This window comes from Neophocaena asiaeorientalis, unplaced genomic scaffold, assembly GCF_003031525.2.
Source record: "Neophocaena asiaeorientalis asiaeorientalis breed wild unplaced genomic scaffold, Neophocaena_asiaeorientalis_V1.1 scaffold190, whole genome shotgun sequence".
NCBI lineage: Eukaryota > Metazoa > Chordata > Mammalia > Artiodactyla > Phocoenidae > Neophocaena > Neophocaena asiaeorientalis.
Genome location: NW_020175017.1, coordinates 8,370,315 through 8,396,059, shown reverse-complemented (window position 1 = coordinate 8,396,059; position 25,745 = coordinate 8,370,315). Strand labels below are relative to the sequence as shown.

The following is a 25,745-nucleotide window of genomic DNA, read 5'->3' as shown; positions in this document are numbered from 1 at the left end:
CTATTAACAGTACTTTCCTTCCTTCTAAAACAGCAATTGTTTATTGAAAAAGCACCAGCTGAAATGATGTAATTTGAGACTGACATCAACAGTACACAGAAGCAGAAGTTAGTACTGATAAAATGTCATTTAAAATCTGCTAATTCATGTGTACCAGTTTTCTTAAATGTAAAAATGGAGCTAAACTAACTTGCAGAGCTGTAGTGAAGATTAATGAAATGTGGGCTACCAAACACCACACTGTAAATGTTCAAAAAATGTCAGCTATTACTTCAATAAAATTATCAAAGTCATAATCAATATAGTGGTTTATACTTAATGTTAAGAAAACAATTCGGTGGGCTTCCCTGGTGGCGCAGTGGTTGAGAGTCCGCCTGCCGATGCAGGGGACATGGGTTCGTGCCCCAGTCCGGGAAGATCCCACATGCCGCGGAGCGGCTGAGCCCGTGAGCCATGGCCGCTGAGCCTGCGCGTCCGGAGCCTGTGCTCCGCAACGGGAGAGGCCACAACAGTGAGAGGCCCGTGTACCGCAAAAAAAAAAACAAAAAAACAAAACAAAAAAAAAAACAATTCAGGGACTTCCCCAGTGGTACAGTGGGTAAGACTTGGGGCCGGGGTTTGATCCCTGGTCAGGGATCTAGATCCTGCATGCATGCCGCAACTAAGAAGTCTGCATGCTGCAACTAAAGATCCCACATGCCACAATGAAGATCCTGTGTGCTGCAACTAAGACCCAGCACAGCCTAAATAAAAAAATAAGAAAAAAAAAAAGAAAAAAGTTCAACATTAATTATAATTAATATCAAATGATCTGTCTCTGCAAAATTAAAGTATAAATCAAACAGTACTTTACACCCAAGTTTTACTATAGATGTATTTATAAAAACAGGCAATGATGACAAAGCATTATTTATCTCTTATTAGTATTTACTTAATAATGTAATATAAACATTTTTCTCTTATATTTTAATGGTTAGAGTTTTCAGAAAAATCCATTTTTGTACCATTTTCAGAAATCATTAAGAAAAATTTAGGTGTTACCTTGGTAAATAATTAACTTTGTAAGTATATTCACACATATCATCTCATTCAATCTTTCTAACAATCCTGTGAGCTAGGTGGCATTACTGACCAAATTTTGAAAACGGGAAAACTGAGGTTCAGAGAAAGAAAGTGACTTTTTCCAAGGTCATGTTGCTACTATGAGATGAAACCAAAACCTCAACTGAGCTCTTCTAACTCCAAATCTGAATCCAGGTCCGCCCCTAACATTTGTAAGGCCAACTGGATAAGTGTACAAATGGAGGCAGACCCTCTGTGCCCCACCCTGTGACTCTGTAAGGCACCCAGAGGGACCTCACGTGCACGTGGCTGGGCGTTCATTCCACCCTGCACACTGACCTTCTGCCCTGTGCCTTCCCTCTACTCCTTGACCACCTGTGGAGGACAGCCACCAGCAGCCCAGTCTACCCACTGGCAGATGAACTCAAGGAAAAAGCCCGTGCAGGACCTGAAAGAAGGCTTGGGATTTGGGCAAGGAAATACGGGATTCTAGATACCTGGAGAATGGTCTGGTTTGGAGGAAAGGGGCATGGGCTCTGGGTGGGCAAATCCACTTGGACCTGCAGACCTACTACCCCTTAGAGAAGGGAGCTCTTGAGGAACCCAGGGTGAGGGGCCCAGTTTCCCAGGCCTAAGAAGTCTACTATCCAAACTTCTCTTTTACTCTAATATAATCGTCCGCACATCTGAAATCTCAATCTATCTCCCTCTTAGAAGAAGTAAATTCTCAAACCAACACCTCTGTTTATTAAATAGTCTTACCTTTACTCCAGAAACAATTACTCCATCTGCTGATTTAACCATGTTTTTAAAGAAATCTTCAAGTTTCTCCTTTTTATTTTTCCCTCGCACACTCAACTGAAAGAAAGGTTAATTTAAGTTAGCATTTCTTTTAAGATTACAAATGAGAAGTTAATGCCTCCTTTATTCTCTGATATCAAAATGGCAATCTCAAAAGGACCCCGTTTTTAAACTTAATAAAGTGGCAATTTCATCACGTATATCAGTGATTTTCAAATTTAGGGACATTAAAGAGGAATCTGGCCTCACTCCCAAAGATTCAGGTTCAGCTGATCTACAATAAGGCCTAGCTTTCCCAAATTTTATAAGTATATTTGATAATTTTGTTGTAAGTAACCCTCTCATCATACTTTGTCAAACACTACTATATCATACAAAGTCAACTAAATATTAACTCAGGAAGGAGTTCCTTTGAACATGCAAAATTTACTGGAGTACAATATACCATCATATGATTCTGTAAAAGCTCTGAAAATACATTTTGAAAATTCTTCACTCCAAACCCATCCAAATATTATCTCCTCACCTGTTTTGGGGTCAGCAACTCATGACACAAAGGACACAAAAGATGACTCTGCCTGGCATGAATGGTATATGTAAAGGCAAAGGTGAGAAGCAGCTAGCTCTTTGACTTTACTACTTGCTGCATCAGGGACCCCATGAAGGAACATCCCATCTAATTTCCTTATCTACTGCCATGCCTTCAATGCCCACCTTTATGTAAGTGACTCACAAATCTCTCTCACTACTGAAACAAATCTCTCTCTTTCCTGAAACTTAGATCCTAATTCCAATTGCCTACATCATATCCTTACACAGAGATTCTGCTAACCCCACATTAGAAAAATCTTTTTTTTTTTGCGGTATGCAGGCCTCTCACTGTTGTGGCCTCTCCCATTGCGGAGCACAGGCTCCGGACACGCAGGCTCAGTGGCCATGGCTCATGGGCCTAGCCGCTCCGCGGCATGTGGGATCTTCCCAGACCGGGGCACAAACCCGTGTCCCCTGCACCGGCAGGCGGACTCTCAACCACTGAGCCACCAGGGAAGCCCTAGAAAAATCTTAAAAGAGTACTCATTATAGTCTAATCTCCAAGTTTTCCCTCTTCCTGGTTCCCTATTCATGCACCGCCCCCCGCCCCATCTGAGTCTCTCAGATTCTCGTATGTTCCCTAAAGCCCAGTACCTTTCATTAAAAATCTTGAAGTAATCTACAATTTCTTTCTCTCACAGCTCAAATTCTACCAGCAAATTTCTGAAATGTGTCCCTTTCCACTCCCACTGTCCTGTAAAAGTCCTCATTATCTCTTGCCTAGACTACTACATTGGACTACTAGTTAACATCCCTCATCTCCTCCATCCAATCCATTCTGCTGCTTGTGATAACTTTCCAACAACACACTTTGGAAACTTAATAAGTTTACAAAGTTTCATAATGTTCAGAGAATGAAGGCCAATCTCCTTAGCACGGTACTCAATACTTTGAAAAATCTGGTTCAACTTACCTTTCCACCTACCACTCTACCCCTAGAGAGCCTTATGTTCCAAACTGTTCTCAAAAGAAGCTCTGAGCTTTTAGGTTCCTCTGCATCTGAAATGATACCTCTTTCACCAAAAATTTTTTTCAAAAAAATTTTTGGCCATGCTGAACAGCTTGTGGGATCTTAGTTCCCTGACCAGGATCGAACCTGGGCCCCTGGCATTGGAAGCTCGGAGTCCTAATCACTGGACCACCAGGGAATTCCCCCACCAAAAATTCTATTCAGACTTTAACATTCAAATTAAAAGGCATCTCTTCATGTAACCCTTTCAAATTCCCAGTTAGAATTCACTGCTCTGTCTTAGGCCTCCCAAAGCACTCTAGGTTTTTTTCTTTTTTTTACTGAATTTTTGGTATTAATTATTTCACTAATTCACTCATTTAACAAACCATAATGCATGTATACTATAACCATGCACTGTTGCTGGGTGTTAGGAATATTAAGACGATTAAGATGTGAGGTGGTCCCTATTCTTAAAGTAACTTATGGTGCAGAGGAGGACAGAGAGAAGTAAACATATAATTACATATAGTGGGAGGAGTATAGTGTTAAAGATATCCATGGGGCATTAGGGGAGCACCCAAGGAACTTAATACAGACTGAGGGGTTGAGAAAGATAGGACTGGAGGTTGAATGACCAGTCAGGGACTGCTTCGAAAACCCAGGCAAAGATTATGCAAGTCAGGACTAATCTTCAGGTCTAGTGATGGAAGGATGCAGACACATTCCTAATATAGTAAAATAAAACAGAGAGAACTTGGTGACTCCTGAATAGGCAGTAGGAATCCTGAGTAATTTTCACAGTGTAAGGGACTGGGAGGTAATGACACCTTCTTTGAGATATATAGAGAATACAAAAGGAGGCATGAATGTAAAGAAGAGTGCAGCTGAGGGTAAAATGCCAAGGGGACTCAGGGGTGATACAGATTCCTTCCTCTCTCCCTCCCTCCCTTTCGCTGTGCCACACAGCTTGCGGGATCTTAGTTCCCCAACCAGGTATTGAACCCGTGCCCCCTGCAGTGGAAGCGTAGAGTCCTAACCACTGGACCTCCAGGGAGTTCCCATCGATTTCTAACTTAAGAGCATATTAGAGTAGATGCAGCCACAGGAGTAGATGATATGACTTAGAATTTACAGAATTAGAAGTCTAGAGGAACTTTTAGACTTCTAGAGAACTCAGTGAGGAACCGTGGAAGAATCAGATTTAAATGAATGGATATATGGAGGATAAAGCCCATGAAAGAGACTGTGAAGTAGCTTTAGAGTTAAGATGAAAACACATCAAGAGACATTCCCATAGATCCACAAGTACATGGGAGCCAGCATAGCTGGAAAGATATCTTTCTTAGTCAACATGGAAAAGCATGATGTATTTCACCACATTAATAGAATAAAGGACAAAAACTGCATGATCACCTCAATAGATGTACTTTTTCATTATAAAACCACTCAAAAAAGTAGGAATAGAAAAGAACTTCTTTAAGCTGACGAATGGCATCTATGAAAAAACCCATCGTTAACATCATAACTGACAGTGAAACAGTGAATGCTTTCTCCCTAAGATCAGGGACAAATCAAGGATGTCTGCTCTTGTCACTTCCATTTAATACTGTACTGGAGGTTCTAGTCAGGGCAGTTAGGCAAGCAAAGGAAAAAAAGGAATCGAGATTGGAAAGGAGAAAGTAAAAAAGAAAAGAAGCTATTAAATGAGTGTGGACACCAAGGTGGTTGAAGGCTGCAGGGATGCAGGCGGCTCAAGGATTTGATTTCTGACTGGTGTCCCCCACTCTGTGAACAAGGCCACTATCTGATCAAGAAGAATTACTGAAATCAGCTTTAATGGAAAATGGGAGAGACCTGTCTAAAGTCATAACCTTGTTATAAGGAACAGAGCAGGCACTCTAGGTGAGATGAGAAAGACAAAAGGGCTACTGACAGGGTCCAAGTGTAGGAGAGGTCAAGGGTCTAGATGCAGCAGTGAGTCAAAGAACTACTATAAGGGGAACAGAGAAAAAGGGAGCTGTTAGGACAGAAGGCTATGTTTGGAGTCTATAATATTAGGGTTTAAGAACTCAGAGGTGGGGCTTCCCTGGTGGCGCAGTGGTTAAGAATTCACCTGCCAATGCAGGGGACACAGGTTCGAGCCCTGGTCTGGGAAGATCCCACATGCCGCGGAGCAAATAAGCCCGAGCGCCACAACTACTGAGCCTGTGCTCTAGAGTCCGCGAGCCACAACTGCTAAGCCCATGTGCCTAGAGCCCGTGCTCCACTACAAGAGAAGCCACCACAATGAGAAGCCCACGCACTGCAACGAAGTAGCCCCAGCTCGCCGCAACTAGAGAAAGCTTGCGTGCAGCAAGGAAGACCCAATTCAGCCCAAAATAAACAAATAAATTTATTTAAAAAAAAGAAAAAGAAAAAAAGAACTCAGAGGTGAGACAAGGTCCTGGGTGTGGTCACTGATGTGGCAGGAAGAAACAAATGAAGATTAGGGTGTTGAATAGGTAAGATATTCAATCTACTGCTAAGGAGACTAAAGCTATAGGTACTGGAAACAGAAGGGGCAGAGCTACATAAGGAAAGCAATACTACAGGCAATCCTTCCTTATAGCAGTGACCATTTCTCATAAGACTAAATGCTGGAACAAGATTTTCTAGGCCTTCCAAATGCCCCACAGCCTTTTCAGACTTCAAGACACTTTCACTCTATTTCAACAGCTCATCAGTCCCATGACCCTCTGAAGCTCAGATAGTAGAACAGCACAGACAGATTTCTTTTCCAGCACCACTGAACAAAGATCTGAGAAACAGCATTAGAGACAAGGTTGAGAAAAACCTTTTAATTTTGGGCCTATGATCTTCTACAACCTGTTAACATACTTGTTATTAATCAATTAAAATATATTTGCAAAACACTTACCAGTCCATCTTTCTAGGCTTTCTCCAAAACAACCATTTGCTGATATTAAAAGGGTTACTAAAATGCATTATCATCATCATCTCTATTAAGCACATATTAATTTGTAAGGAAAAGGGACTTCCCTGGTGGTCTAGAGGTTAAGACTCTGTGCTCCCAATGCAGGGCTCCCAGGTTCGACCCCGGTCAGGGAACTAGATCCCGCATGCATGTCACAACTAGAGTTCGCATGCCGCAACTAAAAAGATCCCATGTGCCACAACTAAGACCTGATGCAACCATAAACAAACAAACAAAAACAACAACAAATATATTAAAAAAACTGTAAGGAAAAAAATAAATCTACCTTGGTGGGAAAAAAATTATGAAATCCTAGGATTTATGAAAGCTATTTATAAAGGTGAACTAAACACTTAATAATCTTTCACTTATTATTTTAACAAATATTAATTTTACATCTTAATGGTCAGGCACAATTCTAAAATAGTGAGGATACAATGGTGAAAATTTCAAGTCTTACTCCCAGAGAGCTTACTTTTTAGTAGGGGGAGATAGATAATGGATATATAAAACAAATTTTTAAAATACAGATATAGGGACTTCCCTGGTGGTGCAGTGGTTAAGAGTCGCCTGCCGATGCAGGTGACATGGGTTTGAGCCTTGGTCTAGGAAGATCCCACATGCCACGGAGCAACTAAGCCCGTGCACCTCAACTACTGAGTGTGTGCTCTAGAGCCCGCAAGCCACAACTACTGAGCCTGCACTCTAGAGTCTGTGAGCCACAACTACTGAAGCCCACAAGCCTAGAGCCCGTGCTCCGCAACAAGAGAAGCCACTGCAATGAGAGGCCGACGCGCCGCAATGAAGAGTAGCTCCTGCTCTCCACAACTAAAGAAAAGCATGCACGCTGCAATGAAGACCCAACGCAGCCAAAAAAAAAATTAAATACGTAAATAAATACAGATATATAATTTCAGATAGTACCAAGGGCTGTGGCAATAGAATAGAGTACTTGGAGCCTGAGTACTAAGGTGGCCTTGTGCTGGTACCACCATGCCTCACTTTACACCTATGTTGCTCTACCAAATTATTGTTAAGGTTTTAGCCCAGGCCATAATAAAGGCCAGCATAAACAAATTCATAAAGGTAAAAAAGTGACGACAGCATTCTATCATGTGTTTGTTAGCAACCCTATTCATGAATCATTTTTAGACTCTTATAATTCACAATATAGCCAGCATTCTTTACAATTCCTAGTTATTAAGCGACCACAGGCCAGTACCACATACCACACTTATGCTTGTGAGAGTACTCATGCTAAAGTGCTACATTTTGAGTTATACTTTCATTCCCTCTTAAAAGTTTTCTCTACTGCTAGACTTAGGACGTTTTATTGTCACAGCTACTAAAACCAAACCAAGAGGGAAAATTTGTATACACAAAATTCTTTGATCTTGATGTTGACTTGTAAGCAAACAAACCACTATGTTTACATTTGTTTTCTACTAAAATTATGAGTTAATCTTGTCATCCAAATATAGATCCCAAGATCTATATCACCCGTCCACTGAAAAGTTTTTCCAGCACCACAAATGAAGAAACTTTCAAAGTTCAACCACCTCAAATCTCTTTTTGCATTATAACAGAGTTTTCAGGCCGGGAGGGAGGGAGGAAAAGTAGGAGCAATCAGCACTGAAGAAGGCAGGTTAAACAGATCAAGAGTCAATGATTAACCCAAAAGTAGTATTGAATTCTTTACCTCAAGTACTTCTCTGGAATTCTCCATAAGGCTTCAGAAGCCTCCAAACTCAAATTTAAGAACATTAATAAATTTAGTAACCTCTATTTTGTTTTTTTAAAATAATTAAATTTTTTTCATTTCTTTCTTTCTTTTTTTTTTTTGCGGTACATGGGCCTCTCACTGTTGGGGCCTCTCCCGTTGCGGAGCACAGGTTCCAGACGCGCAGGCTCAGTGGCCACGGCTCACGGGCCCAGCCGCTCTGTGGCATATGGGATCTTCCTGGACCGGGGCACAAACCTGTGTCCCCTGCATTGGCAGGTGGACTCTCAACCACTGCGCCACCAGGGAAGCCCCATTTATTTATTTTTGACTGCGTTGGGTCTTCATTGCTGTGCGCAGGCTTTCTCTAGTTGTAGCGTGGGGGCTACTCTTCGTTGTGGTGTGAGGGCTTCTCATGGTGGTGGCCTCTCTTGTGGAACATGGGCTGTAGGTGCGCGGGCTTCAGTAGTTGTGGTGTGCGGGCTCAGCAGTTGTGGCTTGCGGGCTCTAGAGTGTGGGCTCTAGAGCACAGGCTCAGTAGTTGTGGCACATGGGCTTAGTTGCCCCAGAGCATGTGTGATCTTCCCGGACCAGGGCTCGAACCCATGTTCCCTGCATTGGCAGGAGGATTCTCAACCACTGAGCAACCAGGGAAGCCCTATTTCTTTTCTTTTTTTTAAAAATATTTATTTATTTATTTTTGGCTCTGTGCGGGCTTCCTCTAGTTGCAGTGAGCGGGGGCTACTCTTTGTTTCAGTGTGCGGGCTTCTCATTATGGTGGCTTGTCTTGTTGAGGAACACGGGCTCTAGGCGCATGGGCTTCAGTCGTTGTGGCATGTGGGCTTCAACAGTTGTGGCACGCAGGCTTCAGGAGTTGTGGCTTGTGGGCTTTGGAGCGCAGGCTCAGTAGTTGTGGCTCACGGGCTTAGCTGCTCCGTGGCATGTGGGATCTTCCCAGACCAGGGCTCGAACCCATGTCCCCTGCGTTGGCAGGCAGATTCTTAATCACTGTGCAACCAGGGTAGCCCAATAACCCTATTTCTTAAGAAGTTCACAATTCAGGATGAAAATCAATATTCCAGTAATAACAATATACCATCATCTAAAAAATTAATCCACTCAAGTTCTACTGAAACAGTGCATTATCACTGAAAAAGAATCATTTTTTTTGCATCAAATAAGTTTTATGTATATATATATTTTTCTAGAGACTCAGGATTTACAGATGAGTAAAACCAGCAAATTGATATAACCAATTATTTATACCAACAAATAATATTTACACACCAGAATAAAGAAATCAGATTTATATAATGCAACAGCATAAAAACACTGTTCTACAACTAATAACTTAAGATGACTGATCAAGATCTAAGCCCTTTGAACACATCAGTGAGAGTCTGAATTTGCCCAGCATCTCAGCTCCACCTAGAGATGTGAGGGACTTAGGGATGGCATTCTGCTCCAGATGATAATAGCATCACATTTTGTGTTGAATCTAAAAGACTCTTTTCTGAGATGAGGAACCCAGCAGGGATTTTTCTCACTTGACTGGGAGGTGAGGTGTCAAAGTCAAATGCTCTTAATTCCAGCCCCGCCCCGGGCTCCGCCATGTTGGGTCTTGTGGGTCATGTGGCCGTTGCCCTCGCCTCTGGGGCCTTTCAGGGACTCAGCCCTTCAGCGCTGCTACCCCAAGCCCAGCTCATACTGGGAGCCGCTCCAGCCTGCCAGAGACAATGCCGCTTAAACATCTCCCTCGCCAAAGGCAGGTGCTGCCACTGGGCACATTGTCATGGTCATCGGTGTAGTGGTGGATGTCCAATTTGATGAGGGACTGCCACCCATCCTAAACGCCCTGGAAGTGCAAGGCAGGGAGACCAGGCTGGTTTTGGAGGTGGCCCAGCATTTGGGTGAGAGCACAGCAAGGACCACTGCCATGGATGGTAGAGAAGGCTTGGTTAGAGGCCAGAAGTCCTGGATTCTGGTGCACCAGTCAAAATTCCTGTTGGCCCTGAGACCTTGGGCAGAATCATGAATGTCATTGGAGAATATATTGATGAGGGAGGTCCCATGAAAAAGAGTCATTTTAAACTGCTTGAAAAATAAGAACATTTTATAAAATGTTTTCATAAGGCCTTAAGCCTTTTCTAACAACTCCCTACTCTTTCCAATGATGCTTTAAAAATAAACCTTGATCACTACTTTGATCAATACTCACATCTTGATTATATTCCAGGAAGACATGGAAATTTAAATCTTTCCTCAAAATAGGATGTGCTGCCACACGACACAGGAACACTTCATGCATTGCAACGGTCTTCTTGAATATTGCCAAATACTCACTAGAAACAATACACAAAATTAAAGGTAAAATACTGCAGAAAAACATCTGCAACAATTTTTTCAGCAAATACTCTTTGAATTATTCTAAACGCAAAATTAGAGATACAAAGATATAATCCATGTAAACAAAGCTTTTAGTTGAACTGTTAATGAAATATTCAATATATAAAACCCAGCTCTGAAAAGACTTCATGCTAGTTAATAGTATTTATTACATTTAAATATTAATATTTTTAGGTTTTATGAACCTTTCTTCCTATGCAGGTTGATGTTAAAGGTAACTATAGGGGTTTTTGTTTTTAGCTTCAGAGAAAGTATACTACAAATTATACTGTACAACTTTAATAATTCAATTTCTAGATAATTACTGCTTTTGAACACCTTCATAAAAAAAATCAGAAACCAAACCTCAGTATCACTAATCATATTTTCAACATTAATAACTATTTTCATCTAACGACCCAAGCACACAAGAAAGAAACACACCATGGAGAGACTAATTTTTGCCATTACAATTGAAGAACTGTGTTTAAAATATTTTACTATCATCAGTGAATCACAGTGATCATATAGTAATACATGTCAGTTTCGAAAAAACACTCAAGGAAAAGGCCCAATATTCTTGCTTCAACTACGTGCAAGGAGGATAAGTTTTACATACCAGCAAACCAGCAGGACCAATGTTGGGAGAAGTTTGATCTCTGTGAGGGTAGTCATTCAGTGAAGACAAAAAAGAAGGATGCAGAGGATGGAGGTAGCAGGAGAATAAACCCAAGGTTCTCTGTTATCCAACCCCTAACCAGACCACAAAAGAATCATGATCAGGGCCACTGGAAAACCACTGATTTTTTCAAAATTAATGTGCTCTGCTAATTTCCAGCTTTCAGCCTTATAAACTATAGAATTATGTATCTGTCTGCTATCAGACTACTGCTTGCACTCAGTATGGACAGAATTCTTAAAATATCTGTCACTTACACTTTAACAAAGAAGACCTACTTTGTTAATTTATCTTGTCAAGAGTTTAGCATCTGAAGGAGTCTAGTAGCACTGTGAAAATATGCTTAAAAACTGAAATTCAGTGCAAGAAGAGAAAAGGAAATGCACAAAGGGGAGAAATGACCAGAAAAAGAGTGATGAACGTGATGATAATGCAAGGAGAGTTATTTCCTTGTATAACTCTCAAAATACAGAAAAACAATATATAGCAAATCCAAAATTATTTTGAATGTTTAATAAAAGAGGAAAAACTATTTTCAGCAAATATGCTAAAAATGAAATAGAAATTATCTCAATTTTTTTCAAGGATTTAATATGTCTAGTATATATGAAACTAGTAATCACTTAATAAAAAACATTAAAAAACTATTCTCTATTCTCTCTCTGCTCCTATTCTTTCCCCTTCAGCCAGAAGCCACAGGCAGAGAAAAGAGGAGGGGGAAAATTACACACACACACACACACACACTTTTTGAAAAAGAAAGCAGAATATATTCAGAGTTGCTCAGCGCACACTGCTGTGAGAAACAGAAGTCTTGGTAGTATGCACTTGTCAAAAAAAGAGAACCAGGTGAGTAGTGACTAAGGCCTTGTAAATAACAAATGAAAAGATTTACACTGTGTTTTAAAAAAGTCATTATTTCCCTTTCTACTATTTTTTATAAACTTTTGGATCCCCTGTTTTCAATTTTCAGAGTTTATTTAAAAATGTAATTTAAAGAATTTTAAAGTGCAGACAATTATTCTATAATTTTCCTGTAGGCTCTGATCATGACCGTTAACACTGGTTGTATGGCTTAAACCTGTATCTTCCAGAAAGGGTCAATGTGGTGAAATGATTGAAAGGATGGGATATCACAGAGCAAAAAAACAAAAACAAAAACAAAACAAAAAAGGCACTAAAATAAGCACAATTAACAAGAAAAATCACATACGCTTCCAGCTCCTGTTTCATCTTTGTGAATTCTTCCTTTGTCATAGACCCTTCTCCTTCTCCAAGTTTCTGTAGTTTTTCCCTTGAGGCATCAAAATCAGGTCTTGGTGGTGCTGGAGGGATCTGTAATGGAACCAAATCACTAGTTTTTTGACCGCACTGCATGGCATGCGGGATCTTAGTTCCCTGACCAGGGATCAAACCCATGCCCCCTGCAGTGGAAGCACGGAGTCTTAACCACTGGGCTGCCAGGGAAGTCCCCCAAATCACTAGTTTTAAAGACTTTAATTTCTTGCAGCAATTGCACTACTGCCACCATAAAAAACTACTGTCTGAGAGAGCTAAAGTCATCCTGAATGAACTGGATACCAGGAATATCCCGATTAAAGTTAGAGAATTTGATTAAGTCTAGAAATTAAGATCCTTGAGATCCTTTACACCAAGGAAGAAACAAGAGCAGAGTACTATTTTCTGGTGTTAGAACAGTACCAGAACTTTAGTCTGCAGATTCTAGATGTGGCAACCTAGAGTCCTCAAATGTCTATGTGCATTAAGCTTTGAGTACACACTAAATAAATGTGTAGCAAATATGTATACTATTTTTCAAAAGTATGTAAAAGGTATGATTAGAGTGTACCAGAGGCAGAAAGCACTGACTTAACAACAAGAGAACAAGATACAGACTAATGACTAACCTCATCTTATTCACCCACAGTAAGTGGGTAAGTAAGCACTACCTTAAATAAAAATATAAGATCTAGAAGAGACATATATTACTCAAGGGAAGGATATAAGAAAAACCTTATTGTAGGAGGAAGAGCCTACAAGTAAGAACTGTTAAGGGGAAATGATGGAAAGCAAACAGAGCAAGTAAGAGGAAGAAAAGGTTAAGTAGCGGAAAGTTAAAATAACAATGACTTGAAGAAAAGGATTACACCAAGAAAAGCAATAGGGAAGGAAGCATCAAATACAGATCAGCACACATTCATTGATGCCTGCACACAGCATCTACTATGTGCCAAGCATGATACTGAACAACTGGCATATAAAGATAAATAAGACATGGTCTTGATCTTTGATGAGTGTTTAGTCTATGGGAGAAAAAAGTAGTAAGAAAATGTCATCACACAAGAAGATGAGGGAAAAAAAGGAAACAGGAGGAGCTTCCAGGCTGCTAAACACATCGACATGCTGGGAAAATGGAAGGTGGTACAACATCCTGGAAAAGTCATGAAAGTTATCTGTCAACCCCCCACTCCAATACCTCATCCTATGCATCTCTTCTTCCATTTGGCTGTTCCTGAGTTGTATCCTTTATATAAACTGTTAATTAACCAAAAAGAAAAAAAGAAAAAGAAAAAGTACTGCTAGTTGTCCACCAAACTCAACTTGTAGAAAGAAAAAAAAAGCAAATGATTGAGAAGGAGGGGCCACAAGGATAAAGGTGGAATCAGGTGAGGTCAGGATGATTTCAAGGAAATCAAATGAAACTAAACTTCAGAAATCTGACTGTGGTCAACAGCTGAGGCACAACACCCAGTGCATATTTATATTCGATAATCTCTTAAGGAGCCCTCCAACTCTAAGCATCTGTCTACCTAAGGGTTCAAGACCAGTATGGTTTGTAATACCCCCTTAGCTACTCCCTAGGAAAAGCCCATTTCTATTCTAATAAACAGTAGGAATTTAAGTTTAAATGAGGGGGAATAACGTATCCATATCCCCACACTCCCAAACAAGACAACTCAGGATAAAAGTGGTAGTCAATTACATTTTGTAGCTGGCAATTTAAAAAAACTGCCTCAGTTCACTACAAGTGCAAAAGAAGATTTCAACACATAATAAAGTATCTAAAAAGCTCCTAGAAAATGGGATTAAAATGGAACCTCAACACTTACAATGTAACCTGCATAGTCTTCATTTTCAACGAAGGAATCGTGAAGCCAGATAAATTCCTCATGTTGTCGAACAACTGAAAACTCGTTTTGTTTAAAATTTGGCAATGAACTCTGCAAAGAAAGAGATTCTCTCAAATAAAAATCGAAGTTACACTAAAAACACTTTTAACATTTTATACCTTATTTTTAAAAATTAGTCTTTTATGAAAGATTCTCAGTGCTTTTACACTCTATTATGAAAACCCTGAGACACCCAGACAAAATTATCCTGGGATCTTTGAGAAAATAAGCTGACAGCCTCTTATTATATTGTATTTCTACCATTACAAAGTTATCCTATAAATATAACAAACTATTCAAACAAAGAAAAATAGATCACAATCTGAAAATGTGCCTGAGAACTGAAATCTAAAAAGAAAATAGTCTGTTAAAACAGTAATTTAGGGCTTCCCTGGTGGCGCAGTGGTTGAGAGTTCGCCTGCTGATGCAGAGGACACGGGTTCATGCCCCGGTCCGGGAAGATCCCACGTGCCATGGAGCGGCTGTAAGTGGTAGTCAATTACATTTTGTAGCTGGCAATTTAAAAAAACTGCCTCAGTTCACTACAAGTGCAAAAGAAGATTTCAACACATAATAAAGTATCTAAAAAGCTCCTAGAAAATGGGATTAAAATGGAACCTCAACACTTACAATGTAACCTGCATAGTCTTCATTTTCAACGAAGGAATCGTGAAGCCAGATAAATTCCTCATGTTGTCGAACAACTGAAAACTCGTTTTGTTTAAAATTTGGCAAAGAACTCTGCAAAGAAAGAGATTCTCTCAAATAAAAATCGAAGTTACACTAAAAACACTTTTAACATTTTATACCTTATTTTTAAAAATTAGTCTTTTATGAAAGATTCTCAGTGCTTTTACACTCTATTATGAAAACCCTGAGACACCCAGACAAAATTATCCTGGGATCTTTGAGAAAATAAGCTGACAGCCTCTTATTATATTGTATTTCTACCATTACAAAGTTATCCTATAAATATAACAAACTCAACTATTCAAACAAAGAAAAATACATCACAATCTGAAAATGTGCCTGAGAACTGAAATCTAAAAAGAAAATAGTCTGTTAAAACAGTAATTTAGGGCTTCCCTGGTGGCGCAGTGGTTGAGAGTTCGCCTGCTGATGCAGAGGACACGGGTTCATGCCCCGGTCCGGGAAGATCCCACGTGCCATGGAGCGGCTGGGCCCGTGAGCCATGGCCGCTGAGCCTGTGCGTCCAGAGCCTGTGCTCCTCAATGGGACAGGCCACAACAGTGAGAGGCCCGCGTACCGCAAAAAAAAAAACCAAAACAACAACAACAGTAATTTAACTGAAGGAATGTACCAAAATTGAAAATAACAAGAATGGTAAAAGATATTAAAGTCTAGAGAAAATTAAATTTGTACTATGTCTAAGTTCTATGATTCTCAAATGTTAATCTTTAAAAAGTACACTTCCCTAAAACGTTTTGTTAAAATAACAGCAGTGAATTATAAACTAAAATAGAATTTCTAATTATGTTCAAAACCAAAATTCTAGTCAATATATTATTACATATGTAACATTAGCACAATAACTAAAATAACAGAAGCACAAAATCCCACTTACCTTTGTGTGAACAGTGAATTTTACTTTATCTCTCTCACTAAGAGCATCAGAAATGTCCACCTGCAGAGCAGCATCACTTTGAAGATCTACATTTATTGCTTTAAGCTAGAAAAAGAAAATAATAACTCAATGAAAATTCTGTAGGTTTTTACACAATTTAATTCTTCTCCCAGACAATAAGACAATGCAAAAACGAAACTAAAGAATCTGAAATCTAAAAAGTACTCAAGTTCATTTACTCTATATATCTATATCTGTACCTATCTATCTATCTATCTATTTGGGGGGAGATGCTTTGGGTACGTTATTATCTTAACCAATTTTCATTCTACACCATGCAACTATACTTTGCTTTGTATGAGTCAATGTGCTAAACATTATTACAGTTTCACCCAAAAAGTAAACTATTTTCCAAGAAGATGGTCCTTTAAAAGTTCAAGTGTTCTAAAATATATCTACCTTTAAGAACAAGAAAAATAATAAAAAGAATATTGGCCAATCATTTAAACTCTATTGCTTATTTTAATTCAGGAATATACAATAAAACTATTAATGATAATTAAATATATTACATATATGTATTATGTATATGTAAAATGCTAAAAAAAGATAACATATAATACTCAATAATTAACTCTTATGATATGAATTAAATTTTACTCTACAGTATTCTTTAATTCTTCTAAATTAAATTTTACTCTATACACCCATTTCTATTTACCCATTTATGAGAAAACTTCTCCACATATAATTCTAATCATAATTCTACTTATAATTCTTAAATTTCATCCATTTTTCTTCCCCTTTAAACAAATAAACATTCTAACATCTTTGGGTAATTTGGAGATTTACAAAAGAAGCAAACACACTAAAAGATAAAGTCTCAGCCAGCTGCAAAGATATGAAATATTTAAAGTGTAACTAAGTAGCTTGCTTCAAATACTCTAGTTGTAAAAGCCAGGACTGACTTTGGAATCTTACCTAGTCATTAGTTTTTCAAATTTCAATTACAATGTAAATGGAAAAAAAGCTGGAAGCAAAATTGTTTATTCTATGATCTCAATTATATTAAAAAAAAATGCAAAAATGGTTCTGAAGAACCTAGGGGCAGGACAGGAATAAAGACGCAGACATAGAGACTGGACGTGAGGACACGGGGAGGGGGAAGGGTAAGCTGGGACAAAGTGAGAGAGTGGCATGGACTTATATGCACTACCAAATGTAAAATAGATAGCTAGTGGGAAGCAGCCGCATAGCACAGGGAGATCAGCTCATGCTTTGTGACCACCTAGAGGGGTGGGATAGGGAGGGTGCGAGGGAGACGAGAAGAGGGAGGAGATATGGGGATACATGTATACATATAGCTGATTCACTTTGATGTAAAGCAGAAACTAACACACCATTGTAAAGCAATTATACTCTAATAAAGATGTTAAAAAAGTGCATACATAAAAGGCTTATAGGAAATACAACAAAATGTGAGTTGCAGTGCATTTGCTTCTTTGTATATTCTTTTATTCTCCCAACTTTCCACAATATGCATGTATTACTTTTATAAATAGGAAAAAAATAAGCCTTTAAGAAATCCTGCGATTTATTAAAAGATGAATTTTGTGAAGTTTTCCATTAAATAGGGTTGTTTATTAGTAATGAAAGTAACATACTATTTCATTTTTGCTCTTTTGGTTCTATACTGACTAGACATGTTTTTAAAAAATAAATACCATTACATACAATCTAACTTAAGAGTCACAGAAGAAATTAATAACTATTTAAATTGCATGGCCTTTAATGAAAACTTTATTGATAACTTTAATAAGTTTATATTAAAATAAATTTCAATCAGTAATCATATTTTAAAAATACTATAAACTTACATAAAAATATTTTAAAATGTTTAAAAAATTGCTATTGTACTCAATGCTACATGTAGCCCACTGTCTGATAAAAGAAATGAACTTAAAGGTTGTTTTGAATTACAAAGGAGTATTCTTTTTCATTTTCCAATTATCTTCATTGCTTCTGAAGTATTGGAAACATTAGAGAGTACTTTGTTCTTTGGTTTTCTTGCTTTTATTTAGTCTTATGTCTTCAAACTGTCCTTCCTACCTGTTCTCTAACCCCTTACCTTAATTCTAATTTAAGAAATCTGTTTCCTTATTTCTCTTTACTCACATTCAGGCCACTCTTAAGATGTTTATTGTGGTGGGATGAATTACAGCTCCCCAAAAGACATCCATATCCAAATCCCTGTGAATGTTACCTTATATGGTAAAAAAGGTGGGGAGATTATCCTGGATTATCCAGGTGGGTCCTAAATACAATTACATGTATCTTTATATAAGAAGGAGGCAGAGGGAAATTTGACACAGACAAAAGAAGAGAAGGCAACTTAACTACGGAGGCAGAGATTAGAGTGGTAAAGCCACAAGCCAAGGATTGCAGGCAGCCACGAGAAAGCTGGAAGAGATAAGTAACTAATTCTTCGCTAGAGCCTCAGGGAGCATGGCCCTGCCAACACCTTGATCTCAGCTCAGTGATAGTGATTTCAGACTTCGGGCCTGCAGAACTGTGAGAGAATAAATTCTGTTGTGTTAACCCGTCAGGTTTGCAGTAATTCGTTATAGCAGCCACAGGAAACTCATAAATTTATCATATGGTTTTTGGAATAATAACCTTAGCAATTCTCCATTTCTTGTTTTCACTGCCTAGTCTAGGATTTTTCAGACACAACTCATAAGACTCAACCTGGATGCTTGTTAAAAAATACAGAATCCCACGCCCTATCCCAGACGTATCAAAACAGAATCTTCAGAATGAGCCTTAAAAACTGTACTTGGGAACACCGGCCTAGATTTTCCAGGTTGTCTTTGTCTTTACATTCTGTCAAAACTTCATCTCAACTGCTAATATTTTCTTTTCAATGATTATATAAAATATTTCTGCCAGATTTCATATCTCTAAGTATATTTTAATTTTCAGGTTTATTTTCTTTTTTTTTAACCGTTGCGCCATCAATTTGGAAACACACCTTTCAGGATTTCTACATATGAAGGGCTGTTATTTTTTCTTCCAATTAAAGATTATTTTAAATTATTAAAATATTTCTGTCTTCCATTTCGTTATCCTTTTATACCAAATACACTGTTCCCCTTTTTTTGCTTTGTTTTGTCTGATAGTAAAACACCTGGGTTTTTAAAATTGTAACTTATCAATAAAAAATATTCCTGTATTATACATTTACCACTTTTGGTCTTGTCCTTTATTTTTTAGGTATAGTTTACATATAATGAGCTGCAGATTTTAAGTATATAGTTTGAAGAGTTTAAACAAATATGTAGGTTACACCCCTGTAATCATCACCATAATTAAGATATGGAACATTTCCATCAGCCCCAGAAGTTCCCTCCTTTGCTTTTATTCCTCTACTTCTTACTTTCTAACTCTTTGATAAATTCTCTCTTGTATGCCTTATTAAAGCATATTAAAGCACTGGAAAATATGTCTTCCAATCAGTTGTGCCTTAGATTTAATAAAATATCATACTGTAAATTTAATGTGTGGTTTTTTTTTGTTTTTGTTCTTTTGGTCATGACACACGGCTTGCAGGATCTTAGTTCCCCAACCCGGGTGGAACCCAGGCCCCCTGCAGTGGAATCACGGAGTCCTAACCACTGGACAGCAGGGAATTCCTGTAAATTTAGTGTTAATTACATAAAATGTACACAGATTTTCCAGGTGGATTTTCTTCTTTGTTTACAGAAAAGTCAGTAATTTTAGACAGTTTTCCTTAAGGGGAAGAGTCAAAGTAAACAACTTGTGATTCATCAACATTTAATTAACTGTGCAAGTAGTGAGGTCAGTTTGAGGAAATTCTAACTGGACTATATTCACCAGTTTAATCCTTATCTGGGCCAATAAACTTTGTACTTCCTTTTGTCAAAGACTGACTAGGTTAAACACTTGTGTCATGGTCAAGAGAAAGCCCAGGCAGAGAAAATGATTAAGCAAAACACACTATCCTTAGAAAAATAATCTAAAGACACTGCCCTACTGCTGATAGATTAATTCTTCACATATAATTACTTAGTAAAGAGGACATTCACTATTAGTTTATTACACTGATGTGTTTACATGTTAAAGTATCAACCTTATGACACTCCTAAAAACGTAACTGTTAATCTTTTGCCAGAAAAGTACATGTACAGAGATGGATGGATGGATGGATGGAGGAGGAAGGAAGAAGGAAAATAACTGATTATTGCAACAGCCTCCCAACTGGTCTCTTGCTTCTGCCTCTTTCCCTCTTCAATCTATACTCCTTATAGGGCCACTGGAACCATCCCACTAAACTAGAAATCACTCCTCTGCTCAAAACCTAAGGGGTTCCCACTTAGAGAAAAGCCTAATCCTTACAGTAGCCCCCCAGGCCCTATTCTTCTGGCTCACTGCAGCCCTGAAAGAAAGGCGCGAACCGTAACAGGGCTAAGAAACTATTTCTAGGGAATTACAGTATAATCAGTGAAAAAACCCATGAAGCAGACAGAAATTCTGTTAAGTTCACTAACTCAGGCCAAAATTTAAATCTATTTTACTCCTAGTCCAGTTATGATTTAAAAAAAATTTTTATTGAAGTAGTTGATTTATAACCAGTTATGATTTTGGAAGTCCTGTAATAAATTATTTCCATTATGATATTCTGTATACTCAGCAGTCAAATCAACGGTTGATTATACATATACTTTCTGGAAACTAGATTCCCTTTCATCCATCATACTAGGAATAACAAAACATTACTAGAGTCGCTTGATGTCACTCCAACGCCTTTCTTGCTGGTCTTGTCAACTCCCATTGCTCTTTTGCCATACTTGGCTTGCAAATTCCCACATGTAGGATCAATTCAATCATCAACTTTCTTTGCTTTTTTGAGCTGAGTGTGGCTAAAGTCACAACTGTCTGTGCTTGTCCACTACAAATTATTGCTCTCCCAACTGCATTAGACTCTTAAAACCATTCAACAGTCCAGGGCTAATCTGCTCAGCTCCCCTTCTGATTCCCTGAGCAACCACTCCAAAGCTTTACTATCTCAACCCTTGATTGCATTTCCACCCTATGCTCAACAAGTGACCCTGTCTCCCACATCCCCAAGAAATAAACATTAGCAGCTGTTTTCCCTCAGACCCATCAATAAGCTTTTCTATAAATAGATCTGTACTCACCATCTCCTCTGCATTCTCAGACGGAGTGGTGTCCCATGGAGAGCAGAGCTCTCCGGCTACCTGAGCAGGTAATCTGCCTGTTTGCTCTCGAACCTGCTTGTACACTGCTCTTCTAATCAAGTTAGCTCTGGTCTCACAACACCTCCACACAGTGAGGACCTAATTTCCAAATCCAATACTTTGCAGTCTTCTTGATTTCTCTTCGGTATTTTGCCTCAATGATCATTCTGACCATGTCCTTAAAATTCTCTCAACTTCTGGGGACTCTTTTCATTTTCTCCCCACTCATCTCAGCCCCATCAGTTAGTCCATTTCTTCTCCTTGGCCTGTGAATGCTGTTTCCCGCTGGGTACTATCTAGCGTTGGCAAACTTGGCCATTCTTGACTAATAACTCTGAAATTTATACCTTCAACTCACACCTCTTATTCTAAGTTCCCAATCATAATTTCAAGTTACTAACTAGACATATCCACCTGGATGTATTTACTTATTAAACAACTGAGTGCCTTCAACGTGCCAACCACTGTCAGATGTGCTTGCGATAGAGCAATGAAAGGACACAATCTTCACCCTTTCAGATCTTACGTTCTAGTTTGGCAGGGAAGGGATTAGACACTTCACAGGCACTTCAAATCCAACATATCTGAAAACCAAGCTTATTATCTACCTTCTAACTCTGCTATTCTCTCGTATATTCCTCATCTCCTTCTCCTCTGTCTAGCGCATGTATTTATTCAGCCACTATGCCCTGTGCATTCTATCTCCTAAATATCTCTCTGCTACGTCCCCTCCTTCATCCCTTCTTCCACTGCCTCAGTTCTACCTTTAACATTTCTCATCTGGACTGCCGCAAAAGCCTGGTAACAGGTTTCTCTGCTTTCTGCAAGGAAGAAGCAATCCACCTTCCACATCGGAGTCATCTACAATGCTATTTTCATCTGGGCATATGTCCTTCCTAGCTGGTGATCCCTCAGGACTTCCCACATTATGCACTTTATCTGTATTACCCATAATCTACTCCTGCTTCCAGTAAGAAAAAGTGCTCCAGGTGGAACCTAATGACCTACCTACATGTTATCCTCTCTGCTGGCAAGCCTTCCCCATCCCTGGGAGCCTACACAATCAACATTTAAGGCTTAGCTCCTGTAGGCAACAGCACAGTGGTTAACAGCCCAGTACCTATAGCTAGACTCCCTGAGTTTGAATACAGCTCATACTGGCTGTATGAACCAGGGCAAGTTATTTAATCTCTCTGAACCTCACTTTTCCTTTCCAAAGTAGGAATAATAGTAGCAGTTACTTCACAGGGATTTGAGAATTGAGTTGATGTGTGGAAAGTCCCTAGTATGCAGCAAACGCTTCATCAGTGTGTAGTTACCATTATGTCTTCACTCTCCTTTGTACTCCCACGGTGGGCACTTCACCGGTAAGCTCCTCACTACACTGCCATGGCCCCAGGGCAGGAACTTTCTCTTCTTCCTCTGCCAACATTCATCTTATCCTTTGCCAACGAAGTCTATGTCACGTTTTTATCGGAAATAACTATCAATAAATGTGGAGTATGTTCAAGCTAAATGCTGAGTAGGTACAAAAGAAAATGCAAACATCTGGGCCAAGTCTTAAAAGGTAAGTCAAATTTCATGTGAAAAAAAAGGTGAGGGAAAAAAAAACCACTCCACAACACTGAGAAGCATGCATAAAGCAGACATTAAAGTGCAGAGGTGGTTGGGCAATGACAAGTAGACTAGAATATGCCTATTGTGTGTGTGTGTGTGTGTGTGTGTGTGTGTATGTATGGGGCAGGGGCATCTTGAGAAATGAAGTCAGCCAGAAAGGGTTATGAACGGTGTTCAATGCTAGCATAAGGAGTTTGGACCTTACTGCAAAAAGAACTGGGTCCCCATAAATCCTTGTGACTATTGGTGCCATATGATCTAATCATTTCAGTTAGGTAACTACCAGTCATGTGCAGTCTGGACTGGAAAGTAGAGAGCCTGGAGACAGACCAATGACAGATACTGCTACAGTCCAGGCAAGAGATAGAGGGAACTTAACTGCGGCCATAAAAATGAAAGATGGGCTAACAACATTTCTGAGGTGAAATTATCTGGCCTCAGTGACTGTTCTGGTATGGGGATGAAGGTTATGATTCAGAAGCTTCTTGCATGAAGGACTACAAATGATGACATTAATGAAGATAAGGAATAAGAGGGAGGAGCAAGGCTAGGAGTCCAGGAGAGGTGCACTTCCTCCACCTGAAGTAATTCTGAAAACAATAAACATATTATTTAGAATTCAAATCAAATGCTAAGAGAATTACGCCATCATGCTGGCATGTACTGCTCTATTTAACAAGCACATCAGAGCAAAATGTGTCCAGTTCAAAGGGCTCATTTGTTTAGTAAATAATATGTTACTGTCCTTCCTTTGGGAAAGAAAAAAATACCCTACTATGCAGAGGTGTAACCGAAGAGATCAAAAAGTGGCCAATAATTTTCAATATTGTGTATTCTTAAAGTCTGCTTTTTAAGTTTCTTACAAAACAGTATATTCTTAAGGCTGTAAGACTCTCTTCTGTTCCAAATATCATAATGAAAATTTAAGCCTGCTTAAAAATGTATTTAAAAATTCTGCCTTTAATTTTGCTTACTTACTGCTTTAAATGAAATGCTTGCACTATTATTTTTGAATCTGTGATGTCCCCCCTACAATTTGTATCAAATATGTACTGCATGCTTTTTCTCTATCAAGACTTTCTTAAAAGGCTGAACAAGACAATCTAAACTAAAAGTGCAATGCCTAAAAGTTCTAATCTATTTATGGCAATCTATTTCTATCAGGACAAACACAATATAAGGAAATTTAAACAGGCCTGAAATTTCTGTTCCTGAAATGAGGAAATAACAGGATAACTTTGTGCAGCCATAATCAGACTTCAGTGTACAATGGAATCTTCTTGCTTGTTAACAAAGTACTTATCTGTCCCCCCTACCTCAAGAGATTGATTTACTAGAGGGTGGACCCAGAAACTTTTGACTTTAGTTTTTCAAACACCCCAGGTGATTCTGATGCAAGTGTTTCAAGGCGTCTTTGAGAAATATGTGCGCTGGCTTTGATGTCAGCAACATGGTTTAAAGTCCACCTCTCTCACTCACTGGCTGTGTGACTTTGGACTACTTACTTAGTTTCTCTGAGGTTCAGATTTCTCATCTGTAAATGGGGGATACTAAAAGCTTCACAAGGACGATAAGAGGATATAATGAAACAATGCTTATACAGTGCTAACACAGTGCCCAGATATGACTATTACTATGATTCACCTACCCCAGAAGATACATATACACATTCATACACATGCACTTTGTCTTAAAATTCATTAGAACCTAAAATTTTAAGAAATAACCAGAAATCCTACATGATGCTTTCATGCTAACTAGTAATTCTAAATGATGCTTTTCTGTAAACTGAGAAATTTATTAATTCATCGTTTATAAAAATATGCAGCACCTTCTGCATCTTTCTTACCATTTTAAAACTTTATAAAGGTCATCAGTTAATACTAACTACCTTATCTCTTATTTAAAAAAACCAGGAATAACATCCTATAAGAATATTTTATCACCTGCCCAAAATCGACCAACAGACGTGTCTCTCACATTGTCTAAGATAAATAAGTAAAAGCAAAATGGAAAACTAAAGTGCAAACTGTTAAATGTGAAGGAACCATGGAACGTTGCTGAGCTGCAATCATCATGTATCAATATTTTTCAAGTGCTCACTTGTACAAGGCACTATACAGATTACTACCCTTCGGCCAAGGTAAATGGGGGTAGAGCGTGGGAGGGAGGAATCACAGCCCTGAAGGCCCTTTCTGAACTGAAATGCACTGCCTCAAATCACCACCAAGGGATCTCTGCAAAAGATGTATTTTTTTGGACATTAGGAAAAGTAAAGGTACTGTGGACTACCAGCACTTTACAAAATCTGATAGGATACTGGAGAAGAGTTTAGATTCGGCGACTGTAAAATCCCGTGCAAAAGGGTAATTTAGAACAACCCCGTACTATAATGTTTTAGAGGAAAAGAAGGGTGGGCAAGGGCGGGTTCGAGAGGTCCCCCCAAGGGGAAATTGAAGGTGCCGGCAGGAAGGTCTGACAATGGGTTTTCATAGTCCCCAACGTGGTGGCGGCGGGTGTCCAGCTCCGGCCTCCACCTGCAGCCGGACCGGGCGGGGAAGGAGGTCCACAGAAGAGTCGGAGCCGCGGCGGGGGCCAAGAGCGGCCCCGGGTCCCCGGGAAATCAGAACCGAATGGCCCCAAGGGAGGAAGGGCTGCAGGAGGGCGGGGCGCGGTGCGGCGAGGAATCGAAAGGAGGCCGGCGGGGAGGGGGTGCCGCGCGACCGGAGACACCCCTCTCCCGTACCACACCCCTGGACCAAGGCGGGGGAGGGAGGGTCCCGCTAGCCAGAAGGAGGCAGAACTTACTCCGCGGTCCTCCTCCGAGAGGAAGTCGGGGCCGTCGTCCAGGCCTTCCTGCGAGGTCGGTGGGGCCCACCGCGCCGGGGAAAGGATGGAGTGGGGGGGACACAAGGGGAGACATTTGTTTC

At 39.4% G+C, this 25,745-nt stretch overlaps 1 protein-coding gene across 3 annotated transcripts in view; it reads right to left on the bottom strand.

Moving 5' to 3' along the window:
- Positions 1-25,739, bottom strand: part of SNX6 (sorting nexin 6) — a 55,299-nt gene extending 29,560 nt beyond the window's left edge. For 2 of the 3 annotated variants that reach the window (XM_024762022.1, XM_024762023.1), the window contains exons 1-4: positions 12,378-12,499; positions 11,105-11,238; positions 10,319-10,442; positions 1,825-1,920 (exon numbers count right to left, since the gene is read on the bottom strand). In XM_024762022.1, coding sequence (XP_024617790.1) covers positions 1,825-1,920; positions 10,319-10,442; positions 11,105-11,160 — 276 coding nt within the window. In that variant the 5' untranslated portion in view covers positions 11,161-11,238; positions 12,378-12,499. Of the gene's footprint in view, positions 1-1,824; positions 1,921-10,318; positions 10,443-11,104; positions 11,239-12,377; positions 12,500-14,274; positions 14,386-15,919; positions 16,025-25,623 lie in introns of those variants that run through there. The other variant, XM_024762024.1, reaches the window with a different exon arrangement.
- Between the last annotated feature and the right edge of the window lie 6 nt (positions 25,740-25,745).